Raw genomic sequence first — 15,130 nt, forward strand, 5'->3', positions numbered from 1 at the left:
CATTCAACCAAACAGTTGATTTGCTATTACACCTCTAATCCATTACACCTCTAATCCATTACACCTCTATTCCATTACGCCTCTAATCCAATACAGCGAACCAAACGTGCTCTTAATCTATTGTAAATGGAAATCAAAGTCTTAGGGGTTAAAGTTAACATATATGTCTGTTCATTTATTAATTTACTGCTCACCCTTGCAACCCATTTATTAGCATGTCATGCACAAGGCAGCTTGGGGCCAGAACGACCTGTACGTGGAATGCCAGGATTAGGTCTCAAATTTTACTTTAATTATTTCACATCTTTTACAATTTTAATTCATCTAAGTCCTTTCAAATTATTTTTATTTAATATTTTACAATTTTCATGAAATAAATTATATAAAAATTAAAAATTAAAAAATATAAAATTTAACAATACATCAAATTTGTAGATTTAGTCTTAACTCGATTGACATCGATATTGTTGTCAGTGTAAAAGAACGTAAGTTGAAGTGTATTTAAGCACATTGTCTTTTTATTTAATGATTGATGAGGAGTTATATGTAATTATAAATATTGTATAAAAAACAGATATAATAAAAATATATAATGAATTCAGTGATAAACATATTTACCATTTACACATTTTAACAAAATGAAATTTATTTTATTTCAATAGTGTAGCCTAAAGCGAGTAAATTTTCTTAATTTATAATAAAAAATAAAAACGGTGTTAACGTAACATATTTATATATAAATTTTTAATTGACGTGGCTAAGAGATATTTTATTTGACTTGATAATTTTATAACTAATATTTAACTTAGAATTAAAAATATCAAATAACAAAATCCTTATCCTACACTAAAAGAAGATTTCAATAAAACCCTAACACCCAAATTAACAAAAATGCATGAAAAAAATTAATTATAAAATGTAGTTGACGGTTTAATCTTTATTCATGGAAATAAAACACCATTTACAACCAGCTATTTATTAAAGAACACCATAACCTTCATCTTCTTCTTCAATTGTATCTACTATCTACCAAAACAATAGACCAAGAAAAGTATTAATATTTTATATAAACACTTAAAAGAAAGAGAAAGATCTGCAAATGTATGATAAAAGATTCGTTTGCACTGTTGTGGTTTTAAATAGACTTCGTCAAACATCTTAATCCCATTCCACAACCTGAACAAGGGGACGAACAACGCTCTTAATATTGAGATTGGGGTGCTCCCACTCCACTGCTTCCCACCAATCTAATGGACGCACTTGGATTATCTGGAGAGATTTAGGAGGAGACAGTTCTTCTTCATCATCAATCTCAAGCTGTGGAAGATATAGAGGAATCCGCTTTAGCTTTGGACAATCACTTATTGTAATGGATAGGAGAGAATCACAAACCATTACTCCATTTTCACTACAAATGCGCTGCAATTGTACTAGCCTCCACAATTCTAACCTCCTCAGTTTGGGGAAAGGGAATTTGATGGTTTCATTACCGGAACCCAATCTTTTTTTCTCGGATTCTGTTATTATTTCTTCCAATTCACTACAATACCTTACATCCATCACTTCCAGGTTGCTTAGAACCCAATCAGCTGAAAACAATTTCTTAATTTTGTCGCAATTCCATAGAGTGATCTCTTTGAGGGAGGAAAATCTGCCGACTGATGATTCTCCAGCTCCAACTTCAACTATGACTTTCAAATTCTCTAACTCAATTAGATCCAGAGACTCGAGTTTTTGAAGCTGATCACAGTGGGATGAAATTACAGATTCCAACTCACTACAACCACGAAGTTCACATTTTTTCAAATCAGTTGCATCCCTCAATCCAATATCGTTTATACTTCTCACACCCCTGCACTCTAGTACACTTAATTCCTTGATGCCGTATGGAAGTATAATTTCATCTCCAACATCAATTTTAATCCCTTTAAATCTAACAACATTACTAAATACCAGGGGACGAACAGAGGTGATTTCAGAAACCAAAATGGAGAATTTATAAAGCGTTTTTCTCTTACTTGCAAACGTGTTCAAGCCACACAGGTTATGGAACCAGCCCTCAAAAACCTCCAACTTATTCAATTCCCTCAACTCTTCTGCGCTTTCCAATTTAAAATGAATTGCCAAATACTGAAGCCGGCATAGTTTTGAGAGTGTTCCAGTAGGAATCCCCGTTAGACGAATGGTACGTCTAAGATTGAGATATCTAAGATTCACCAACATTTCCAAACCTTGAGGGATTTTCTCGATTCCACTGCCTCCAAGATCCAATTTCTTCAAAGCTTGAAGTTTCGATAAACAAGGCAAACTCTTTAAATCCCAACATCCTCTAAGTAACAATACTGTGAGTTTCTCCAAACTAGAAATAGAATTAGGCAAACTCTCAAAACAATTACGTGAAAGATCAATAATCTCAAGGTTAGGAAAGTGCTCGAAGAAAGATTCAGGAATTTCTTTCAATTCATTCCATGAGAGCAACAATGTTGTCAGCTTCGGAAATTTCAGGCATTTCATGGTTTGAGGAATTGTTGAGATGGAATTGCACATTAAAGAAACCTTCTCCAAATCTTCACCCCATTCCTCCATGTTTGGCACCTCTTCCAACTGCATACCAGCTTTTACCAGAAATCTTTTCCTTGTGATATGCAATGCCATATCTCTAACAAGATCATGCATTTTTATACATGACCTATCCTGAACCCTTTCTAGCAAACAGTTTTCTTCAAGCTTTTGCAAAATGGAATGACCGCTACCCTCCATTGCTTTTCTACTTCCCAATCCATCTATAAGCCCTTCTTCCATCCACTTTTCAATGATCTCATCTTTATCGATTTCATCATCTTCAGGATATAATGCACAATACAAAAGGCAATCTTGGTCTATTCGTTGCTGACGATCATAGCTGAATTTTAAACATCCATACACCTTATCTTCCATATCGTTGATATTTCTGATGTTGCCTCGTAATTCCTCTATAGCATCTTCCCACATACAAGGATCGGATTTTCCCCTCATACAACCAGCCAGTGTGACAATTGCTAGAGGAAGTCCACCACATTCTCTCACAGCAAGTTCCATTAATGATTCTAAAGTTGGATTGGGCAACATGTCTTGTCCAACTTTGCTTGAGAATAGGTTCATGGCTTCGTCCATAGAAAAACAAGGAACTTTAACTTTCTTAAATCCCATTGATTCAACAACCCTTTCTGAACGTGTGGTCAGCACTAATTTGCATCTATTATTTGTTGTTGGCTCAAGGATTCCAACATCCTCAAGGGAAAAGCTTCTCCATACATCATCCAATATTAGCACATACCTCATTTGTCCTCTCAACATTTCTGATAACTGCCCTGCACGGACGATTATATCTTCATCATCTGACAAGTTTCTCTTCAATTGAGAAGCGATGTTACTTTGTAGTCTTCGAATATCGAAGTCTTGAGATACAGTTACCCAAATCAATTTTCTAAATTTACTCTCTCTCAACAACCTATTATGGACATCCTTCATAATGGTTGTTTTCCCGATTCCGCCCATCCCCCACACACCAATCAATCCAACTGCATCTCCCATCAAGTACTGATAAATTTCTTCTCTAACATTGGTCGCACCTACTACTTCCGGTGTAGGTAGATTAACCGCTATGGTAGAAGGATCATTAACAACCAAGCCCCCAGAGAAATTTCCTTCAGCATACACTTCCTTCATTGCCTGAGTCGCCCCATCAACAAGCTTCCCCAAGCATGAGCGGAAGAGATATTTTCCTTTACTGATTTTATCTTCAACATGTTGAGCATGACCAAGCTTTTGCTCTACTTTCTCAAACCATCTTTTAATTTCCTGCTTTGGCGTTTTCCCGAAGTGATGCTCGTCTTCCAACTGCTGTTGAAAATCAGCCTCCTTGGCACGCAAATCCGCTCGTGCTTGATTGAAATCATCAACGTATTCCGTGAATTTCTTTTGGTATTTTAGATATTTGCTAGCATTACGACCGATGAACTTAATAACATCAAGGATTGGCCCAATGAGTGCATCCATTAAAAAGGTCTAGTTTTCCTGCATCAAATTTTAATGATTAAGTTTAAGAATATTAGAAAATCAAAACTACAATTACAATAATATATACAAATAGAGCCACCTGAGCTTGTTTAAGTGGTTGAATACTCTAACCATATGCAGATATAACTTCAAACAAAATTCACTTAAATTACAGACATGATGGGAGGATACACTACAGATCTGGTTGTTGACACCATAGGTCCCAACTCCAAACCGGCAGATCTAGTCTTCAAATAATACATCTTCCCTTACAGGCACAATAAGGCAGTTCATTTTGACATATATGCATATGAGATCCAAATAAAGGGACTGAACAAAATGTCATATATGCAACATACGTAAGATCACATAAGACTTGGGTGTATTTAGAGATAATAACAGAATAAAAGGCAACACAAGTAGCAGAGTATAAGATGCATGCTATGGCCAATTTATTGAAGCTTACTTGAATCTAGCTTGGAATAAAGAATGCTAATGCCAAACTCTTTTCTCCACTTCAAAAGATCCAACTAAAGAAGGAATTACTAGCGTTTGCTTAAGAATAGTTGAAGTCAAGGACTCCAAGAACAATCTGCAGTATTGTTCTCTTAGACAGTAGTAGTCCAATAGTGAGGGGCGATGGGTCAAATCTTAGGCAAAATAAAGCGTTACAGCTGGCAATAAAATCATAATTATACCAATTAAATCTAGTTGAAATCTCCAAGAAATCAAATTTGTAAAGGCTGAAACCTAAGCAATTTAAATAAGGAGTTATGTGAGATGGTGATGTTTGTTGTACTCTGTGGTTAAAACTTAACTCTTGTTTCAAGTTTGGAGTAGTTTTAAAATTTGTGATAAATATCTATCCTCTTAATGAATTTATAAAATGTGAAAAATTAGTTATTAAATTGGTAAATATATTGTAATTTCTTTAGGTGGTTATCTTTTATTTATTTTTTGAATATGTATAATTTTAATTTATTTTATATAAATTAATAATTTAGGGATGGCTAGCTATCTACTATTTTTTTATATGTATTTTAGTTATAATGTCAAATTTAGTCTTCAATATTTTTTTTTTTCTTATCAATTTGCCTCCTATTTTTTTAAAAAAAATAAAATTTAACCGCTAACTTTTTTAAAACTAATTGATTTTTTTAAAATTAAAATACAAACAAAAACATTAAAGGCTTAAACATGGCAACCCGTATGCAAACCTACACACACTTTATGCTTCTTCTTTTTAAATTTCTATGAAATTTTTATGTATCTTTTTACTTTTTAAATATTTATATAAATTTTAAATTATTTATTAATGTGGCATATAAGATAAATAATGACATGTCAAGTGTCAACATGAAGTATAAATGAACTTTTACGCGAGTTGTCATGTTAACGTTATTAAAAAAATTAATTTTTTTAGTCAACATTTTTGTTTTAAAACAACAATTTGACTCTTTTTAAAAGATTAATCTTTAAATTTAGCTCAAAATAAGAACAAGAGTTAAATTGATAAATGATATAACAATTAAGAGTTAAGTTTGACATTATACCTATAATTGAAAAACAAATTTTAAATGATATTATAAAAAATATTAATTTTTCCCATAATAATGAATATATATCTATGAATAGTTTGCAAAGGAAAATAATTGAAAACTCAGAAGGCATGTCACTCCAAAAACACACACAAAAAAGAATAAGAACCATTGAATATAAGAGAATATATATACCTCACATTATCCTTCAAAACAAAACATCTATGCCCTAAAAGTAGTATATCAACAATAAGTGTTAGGTACCATGGTAAAGTATATTGTATATTTAGAGGGAGATTTAAAACGGATATTATTAAGAATGGCAGTCATGAACGCTAAACATGTCCCATAAAACAGACATGAATGATACAAAAAAATAATCCCTCAAAGTCATGAAAACATAAGAAATTTGGAGCTTTGAAGTTATATCTTCTTACCAATTCCTATATATCATATATACGGGAGAATTCAACGGTTTTAGGAAACACGAGTTTTGTCAAAAAAATTTGTCTCCTTATCTTAGTTTTAAAAAATCTAATATTGCAATTCTTGATTTTTTTTTCTCTTCATAAAAATCATAATACATGCTCTAGATACATTTATACATTTATAAAGTAAATTAAATAATTAAATTAATGTCATAATCATTTAAAAATCATTTTAAGTTGAGCTATTTAGCGTATAAATCATTTAAAGTGGTTAAAAGGAAAGCTAATAGATAAAACATTCTTATGCCTAATGTTTTGTTGTGTCATTTCTTCTAATTAGTTGCTAACTTTAATTAGTTATAATTGAATCATTACATACCTAAAAAATTTGAGTCATTACTATATGTCAATATAATTTATTAAATTCATAACTATCAAATAAATATAATTAATAGCTTGTGTAGAATTGCTTCTTTTATAAATAAAATATTATAAAGTTTAATAAACTATTTTCCTAAAATTAAAAATTATAATTATAATGGTGTGTCATTGAAAGCACAAAAAATAACACTGAATTGCTACAACTTCTTGTTTCTCAAAATCCTGTGCACAATCGTGCCCAAGAAAAATGTTTAACCTGGGAAAAATATAAAAAAATAGAATTAAAAATATGGACGAGTTGAATTTGTATAAATTGAAATTGCAATTGTAAAATGAAACAGAGTTGAGGAAAGAGATTTTTTGATTTGAGGGATTCCAACATTCGGTTATCTGAATCCTCATTGGATTCAATCCTAGACTTTTTAGATGATCCTTCTCATGATCGAATAAGTTAGTTATAGTGGAATTTGGGTTTGACAACCTCTGGTGTAGTAAGTTAACGAACCAACTGTGCAACCTTCCCAAAACATACAAAGTAACCTTTCATTGCACAAGATGAAAAGATTACTTTTGGAAGGACATGGACAGAAGCGTCAGTCCCATAATACGGAGAAATGATAAATACTCGTTGAAAAGGCTGAACTCTTTTGGAGGAGTCTTGATAACAAAAAGCTAAGAGCCTTAAGGGGAAGGAGTTTTTTTTTACAGAAGTGATGAGTAGATATTCATGTCACTTTATCATCTGTTTATAGTACATAAAAAACTAGTTTGTTACTATTTAAACTCTAGAAGATAAATAAATATATAATTTGAAATTAAATATAACTGTAACGCCCCAAAATTCTTATTGCTACGTGTGTCTGCTTCAATGGTTAAATGTTTTGGGAGTGTCTGAGAGGTCTTAGGTTCAAGCCTTAACTTTGGTAAATTTTGGTATTTTTCTGACTTAAGCCTTATACTTGATCAGTAGGCTTATATTAAATTTTTTATAAAACCATATCAAAATAGGCTTGTTGGTTTGGTGGTTAAGTTGAGTGTTAAGTTGCTGAAGGTCTTGTGTTTGAATCCCTGCGTGAGCGTGGGAGTTTATTTTTGCTTGGTTTTGCACAAGTGTTTCAGTGCAATTAAAATTTTGAGGAAGTTATCAATAGTGGGGTAGTGGAGAGAATTAGGGGATTTTGGGAATATCTGATTAGTTTTTTTTGTTTTCTCTTCTTTCCAGAAAAGATTCACGTCGGTTTTTCTGTGCTCATTTTCTCTTCTTTTTCTTTTCCTTCCTCTCTTCCTACGTTCGATTCCTTCTTTTTGCCTTGAAAATCTCGTGGTGCGTTGTTTCGTGATCATTATGCCTTGTGGTAAGTGGAGTTTCGAATTTGTTAAGTTTATTCGAATAATGGGGTTTTTACCAATAGGGTTCTTTTTAAAAGGATAGTAATTCTAAAAGATCATTATGTGCAGGAACTGACGGGGAACCATTCGTTAGAACTACAACGGTTTAGAACGTGTTAGCAGTAATTGTCGTTGGCGGTAAGTGAGTTTCGTATTGTTTCCTTTATATCGAATTTGTTAGTAAATATGTTAAATCGTTGATGGCTATTCTATTTTTAGGCTTTTGGAAGGCTTAGGATTACGTTAACAGCGAAAATGAACCAGGTATATACCCAAAACGTAAAAATTAAGCTTTTGAAAAAAGTCAAAAAAAGGCCACTGTTGATGCCACACGGGTGATTGGCGGTAAGTGAGTTTCGTATTGTTTCCTTTATATCAAATTTGTTAGTAAACCTATTAAATCGTTGATGGCTATTCTATTTTAGGCTTTTGGAAGGCTTAGGATTACGTTAGCAGCGAAAATGAACCAGGTGTGTACCCGAAACATAAAAATCGAGCTTTCAAAAAAAGTCAAAAAAGGCCACTGTCCACGCCACACGGGCGTTTGGTCACCCGTGTGGTAGGCCATGTGCGTCAACACGGCCATGTGATCGACCAAGCTTAAGCCGTGCGCAAGACACAACCGTGTGATTGCCAGGGTGTGGCCGTGTGATCCATATGGGCTGCGCCAAACTGGACATGTAGGTTATACAGGCGTGTGGGCCCACATGGGCATGCCACATGGGCATGTGATATTTGGGCCAGGCTGTGTGATCTATACGGGCAAGACCAATCTGGGCATGTGGACCACATAGGCGTGTGGGCCCACACGGGCACGCCACATGGGCGTGTGGGCCCACACGGGCACGCCACATGGGCGTGTGGGCCCATTTAGCTAAAATGTTTTCTAGGGTTGCACGGGTCACTTAAGTCGACTGTGAACCTAATGTAGGGTCGGTAAATGCTACTTAGACCCTAGATCGTGTGATCTGAATATATATAATGTATGTATTGAGCATCTTAAATTTATGCATGTTTATTGATCTGTATATATGACTAATAACTGAATTTTAGCATGTAAGCATGTATCTCTGAATATATGCATTGAGTATGTTTAGTTGCATCTGCATTAGGGTGGGATGATTGATTATTGGAGGAAGTGTACTGAAAGGCTTTCATGCCTATTATTTGGCAGCTCAACTACAATATTACTGATATGTGCCGCATTCAGTACGACTTGGTGTGTAGGGATGGGTGGGTGTTTTAAACCCCACATGGTATGTAGTGATGGTCAGAGATGATGTGTAGAGGCTAGTGGGTAGGATATTGATTTTTGTTACTGAATGTATACTGTATCTGAGATGGGCTAATGCCCTAATTTGTATCTAAATATGTAATGGGCTTAGGCCCTAGACTGTATGTGACTGATAACTGTTGATTGGTTGTATGCATGTTATCTGTGGGGATTACACACTGAGTTTATGTAAACTTGCCCCTTTTCTATTTTATCTGTACAGGTAATCCCCAGACTTAGACGGATTGGTGCTACGAAAGACTCAACGGTGACCACATGTACATTGAACTGGTTTAAGTTCGTTTATGGATTTTATTTTTTATTTGCTTTCTGGGGTATTTTCGATGTAATTTGGGTCTTTTAGACTGTTTGCTTTAATTTTGGATTTTAACTATTTTCATAGACTTTTAAACTGTAAAACTCAACAGAAATTCGGTTTAATTAAAAATAACATTTTTCCTAAACGCGAGCGATTTTCTTTAAATATCACGGTTTTAAAAGCTTTCGCTACAGAATATGCTTTTAAACGAATCAAATTAACGAGAAAATAGTTTTGAAATTGATGAGAGATAAATAGAAGTTAATAAATAGAAATGGTTTTAATTTGATAAAATCGATTTCAATTCTATCCTATGTGACATCGCCAGATTCGGCTATAACGTTTAGACCGGGTTTGGGATGTTACATTTAGTGGTATCAGAGCTAGGTTACAAAACTCGACTATAGATTTTGGGTTTTAAAACTTAGTTTTTAAGAATTGATTGTCAAATAATTTAAAATGAGTTGATTGAGAATGTGGCACACTGAGTTTCTGACATCGGTTCTGTAAATACTTTGATAAATTGTTATTATAGATAGTCAGTTCTGAAAACACTCTAGTTAGTGCATACTGAAACTGTAATGAAATTGAAACTGATAGAGACTGTTCTTGCGAAAACAAATTCTGAATTTATGATACTGCTTTACATAAAACATCTGCTAATAAATATTGAAACTGTAACTAATTCATAAAATTCGTAATACAAACTAACTCTAAACTTACAATGAGCGCACAAGGTATCTGTAGACGTGGTACTCGAGGCCGTGGTAGAGGCCATAAGGGGTTCGAGCTGAGTCCTCATCTCTAGGTAGTATGCCAAATTTAGACACGAGTGAGACACCAGCTTCGCCTGCTTCTGAGACTGGGTCTCTGAGTCATTCGGCCGGTGATGACGCATTATTCGGCTGATGATGACGCATTATCCCAGGCTAGGTTAAGGATACTGGAGAAGGTCACTAGGCCCAACACTGGATCTGGGGGCCGAGGGTAGGTTACAGAACGACTCTAATACAATGGAGCTGAACTTTTTAGGGGTGTCACTGGAATCACCCCTAATGTGGCTGAGTATTGGATAGAGGCTACTGAGATGATAATAGATGATTTAGACTGTACCCCTGAGCAGAAATTGAATGGTGCAGTCTCGTTGCTTCGCGATGAGGCCTATCAGTGGTGGCTGACTGTTAAGGAGGACATTCAGCCCGATCATCTATCTTGGGAGTTCTTTAAGTCTGCCTTCCAAGGAAAGTATGTGGGAGCAAGTTATATCAATACTCGTAGGTATAAGTTTCTGAACCTCACTCAGGGAGACCGATCAGTGGCCAAGTATGAGGCCAAATTTTTGAAATTGAGCCGCTATGCGCGAGGTATGGTGGCGTCTGAATATGATAAATGTGTCTAATTTGAGGATGGTAGAGGGAGCAAGAGTTCTCTGTTTTGGTAGAGAATATGAAGATCACTGAAGAGGTTAAGCGCGCTGAGCGCCAAAACAGAGATCGTGAGAAGAGTAAGAGCAAGAGGAATCTGGAGCCATCGAGTTCGGTACAGAGGCCTAAGAAAAAGGCCAAGACTGATGGGCCAGTTAGAGCTGAGCCCCCTGTTGCTCCTACTAGATTGCAACCGAGTGAAGATTGTGGTAGACGCCATCAGGGCGAGTTTTGGAGGAGGCCTGGGGCGTGTTTGAGGTATGGGTCATTAGAGCACCGTATTTGGAATTATCCGCTGAGGGCCGATCAAGTGCAAGCTCCTAGTTCTGGTACTATGCAGCCGTAGAGTTCAGCAGCCACTGAGGGTTCGTGGTCAGAATAAGGGTGGTAACAGTATGGGTCGTGGAAAAATAGCACAAAGTAGAGGTTTTAGACAGACTGAGGAGAGACAGCTTGCTCTTGTTTATGCTACTCGTTGCCGAGAGGACAGAGATGCTCCAGATGTCATTACCGATACGTTCTTAATTTATGATGTACCTTATCTTATTTTGATAGACATAGGTTCCACACATTCCTATGTAGCTAGCACTGTGTCTGGAAACTTAGGGATCTTGGTTGAAAGTACTTCTAGTGAGGTGATTGTACTGAGTCCACTGGGGCAATCGGTTCTGGTTAGCAAATGGTATAGAGATGTTTCACTAGAGGTTCAAGGGTCAGTATTTTTGGCTAATCTGATAGAGCTTCCGTTTGGGGAGTTTAACCTGATGCTGGGTATGGACTGGTTGGTTAAGCACCGTATCAGTCTAGACTGTGCGATTAAGAGAGTCGTCGTAAGAACTACGGATGATAGTGAGACAATCATGATTGGAGAATGTCAGAATTATTTTGCTAATGTGATATCTGTACTGGTGGCTAAAAAACTGGTTCGTAAGGGACGTGATGCGTTCTTGGCCTATATTAGTGTTTCTATTTCTAGGGATTCTACTGTAAAGAACATCAAAATTGTAAGGGATTTTCTGGACGTCTTTCTTGAAGAGCTACCGGGTTTACCTCTGAATCGGGAAGTGGAATTTGAGATTGAGCTTCTTCCTGGTATAGCTCCACTGTCTATCGCCCCCTATCGAATAGCACCGAAGGAACTTAAGGCTCAACTGTAGGAGTTGTTAGACTGTGGCTTCATTCGTCCCAGTGTGTCTCCGTGGGGAGCACTAGTATTATTTGTTAAGAAGAAGAATGAGACAATGAGGATGTGCATAAACTATCGGCAGTTGAACAAGCTAAATATTAAGAACAAGTATCCACTTTCGAGGATCGATGACTTATTTGATCAGTTCCGAGGGGCTTCTGTATTCTCTAAGATAGATCTTCGTTCTGGGTACCATCAGCTCAGAGTTAACGAAGTGGACATTTATAAAATTGTTTTTAGGACTTGTTATAGGCATTACGAGTTCCTAATTATGCCTTTCAGGTTGACGAATGCACCGGCCGCATTTATAGACCTGATAAATTGAGTATTTCGGCCTTATTTGGATCAGTTCGTCGCTTCATCTATGACATTCTGGTATACTCTAAGACTGAGGATGAGTATCTTAGAGTGGTACTTCAGATCCTGCGTGAGAAGCAACTTTACGCTAAATTCAGTAAGTGTGAGTTCTGGCTTCGTGAAGGCATTTTTTGGGGAATGTAGTATCTGCTGATGGGATCCAAGTCGATCCTAGGAAGATTGAGGTTGTACTGAATCAGAAACAACCTAAGAATGTGTTTGAGATTTGCAGTTTTTTGGGTCTGGTGGGTTATTATCGGCGGTTGGTGGAAGGTTTCTCACTTATTGCAGTACCTTTAACTAAACTGCTACATAAGAGTGTTTTGTTTCTCTGGAGTGATGTACAGCAGGAGAGCTTCGAGAAGCTCAAGACTATTCTGACTGAGGCTCCTGTTCTGATACAGCCTGAACCTAGAAAGAGTTTATGATTTATAGTGACGTATCGCACATGGGTCTGGGTTGTGTTCTGATGTAAGATGGTAAGGTTGTGGTATATGCATCTCGTTAGCTCAAGACGCATAAGGAAAACTATCTGACCCATAATTTGGAATTGGCCGCCACAGTCTTTGCCTTAAAAATCTGGAAGCATTATTTGTATGGTGAGATGTGTATTATCTACACCGATCACAAAAGCCTCAGGTACCTCCTGACCCAGAAGGAGTTGAATCTTAGGCAGCGTAGATGGATTGAGTTACTTAATGACTATGACTGTAATATTGAGTACCATCTTGGCAATGCCAATATGGTGGCCGATGCGTTGAGCCGTAAAGTGATGATTGATCTGAGAGTGACATTTGCTCGACTTAGTTTGTTCGACAATAGAAGTTTGTTGGCTGAGCTGCAGGTTAAATCAACTTGGATAGAACATATTCGGGTTAGGCAGTTAGAGGATAAATCGTTGGGTCTTCAGTTTCGTCAGGTTAAAAGTGGCAGTACTATGGACTTTGGGTTGAATAATGATGGGGTACTCTGTTTCCATGGTCAGATTTGTGGACCGAATGATACTGATCTGAGACAATCTATTTTGAGAGAAACACATAGTAGCCCTTATGCTATGCATCCTGGTGGGAATAAAATGTATCGAAATCTTCGGAAACTATACTGGTGGCCGAGATTAAAACGAGAGGTTACGGATTTTGTGGCACTATGTCTGACATGCTAGCAGGTTAAGGCTGAGCATCAGTTACCTTCGAGTTTGCTGCAGCCGTTTAAGATTTCGCTATGGAAGTGAAAGTGAGGAACTATGGACTTCGTTAGTGGGTTGCCTCTAACACCCACAAAGAAGGATTTTGTTTGGGTCATTGTGGATCGATTGACCAAGTCTGCTCACTTCATTCCGGTTAGGACTTACTATTCTCTTCAGAAGTTGGTGAAGCTCTACATCTCTAATATAGTGGGACTGCATGGGGTACCAGTCCTAATCTTTTCTGATAGGGATCCTCGCTTCACGTTTTGGTTCTAGAAAAAGTCACATAAGGCTCTGGGTTCAAGATTGGACTTCAGTACTGCGTTCCATCCTTAGACCGATGAGGGTGATTCAGACACTAGAGGATATGTTGAGGAGTTGTGTTATCGATTTTTGAGGCAGTTGGAAGGATTATTTACCGTTAGCCTAGTTCACCTACAATAACAGTTTCCAGTTGAGTATTCAGATGGCACCTTACGAGGCTTTGTATGGTCGTAAGTGTCGTACTTCTTTGTGTTGGACTGACTTGGGTGAACGTCGAGTCTTGGGTATTGAGTTGGTTTTTGAGACTAAAGATAAAGTACGACTGATTTGAGATCATTTGAAGGCAGCTTCTGATAGACAGAAGTCTTATGCAGATCTGAAGAGACGTGAGATTGAATACTCTGTGTGGGATTTTGTGTTTCTTAATATTTCACCATGGAAGAAAGTTCTGAGGTTTGGTCGGAAGAGCAAGCTGAGCCCTAGGTTTATTGGACCGTACCAAACTCTAAAGCGAATGGGACCGGTAGCTTATCAGTTGGAGTTACCTCCAGAGCTAAACCGTATTCATGACGTATTTTATGTCTCAATGTTGAGGCTTTACCGCTCTGATCCTACTCATATTATTCCTGTTGAGGAGATTGAGGTTAGACCAAATTTGACCTTCGAGGAGGAACCGATTCAGATTCTGGATTAAGATGTTAAGGTTCTGAGGAGGAAGTCTATTCCTTTAGTAAATGTGCTGTGGCAGAATAATAGCACTGAGAAAGCCACATGGGAGCCTGAGCATACGATGCGTCAACAGTATCCTCATTTGTTCCGATCAGGTAAATTTCGAGGTCAAAATTTCCACTACAGGAAAATAGGGCTTTAGCGGCGTTTTATCAAAAAACGTTGCAAAATTGTAAAACACAGAGCAATAGCGGCGTTTTTTGTTAAAACGCCGCTAAAAACAGAACATTAGCGGCGCTTTTGGTAAAACGCCGCTAAAGACCAGAGCATTAGCGGCGCTTTTGGTGAAATGCCGCTAAAGACCAGATCATTAGCAGCGCTTTTGGTGAAACGCCGCTAAAGACCAGAGCATTAGTGGCGCTTTTAGTGAAACGCTGCTCAAGACTAGAGCATTAGCGGCGCTTTTGGTAAAACGCCGCTAAAGATACCAACTAGGTTCTTATCTTAGTCTCACTATTTTAAGGTTTATGGATTATGGGTTTAGGGATTATGGTTTAAAGGTAGTTTAAGGGTTGGGGTTTAAAGTTTAGGTGTTAGGGGTTAGGGGTTCAGGGTTTAGGGTTCAGGGTTTATGTTTTAGGGTTTAATGTTTAGGGTTTAGGAGTTTAGGGTTTAGAT

The 15,130-nt window shown here is 36.9% G+C and overlaps 1 protein-coding gene across 1 annotated transcript; it reads right to left on the reverse strand.

The window, feature by feature from the left end:
* Positions 1 to 882: 882 nt before the first annotated feature.
* LOC107944017 (probable disease resistance protein At4g27220) lies at positions 883 to 4,763 on the reverse strand. Its single transcript, XM_041078079.1, has 2 exons — positions 4,505 to 4,763; positions 883 to 4,056 (listed from the first exon to the last, which is right to left on the reverse strand). The coding sequence occupies exon 2, from the start codon at positions 4,036 to 4,038 to the stop codon at positions 1,159 to 1,161; it is 2,880 nt and encodes a 959-aa protein (XP_040934013.1). The 5' UTR covers positions 4,039 to 4,056; positions 4,505 to 4,763; the 3' UTR covers positions 883 to 1,158.
* Between the last annotated feature and the right edge of the window lie 10,367 nt (positions 4,764 to 15,130).

The sequence above is a fragment of the Gossypium hirsutum genome, chromosome A10, assembly GCF_007990345.1.
Source record: "Gossypium hirsutum isolate 1008001.06 chromosome A10, Gossypium_hirsutum_v2.1, whole genome shotgun sequence".
In the NCBI taxonomy this organism is placed as follows: Eukaryota; Viridiplantae; Streptophyta; class Magnoliopsida; order Malvales; family Malvaceae; genus Gossypium; species Gossypium hirsutum.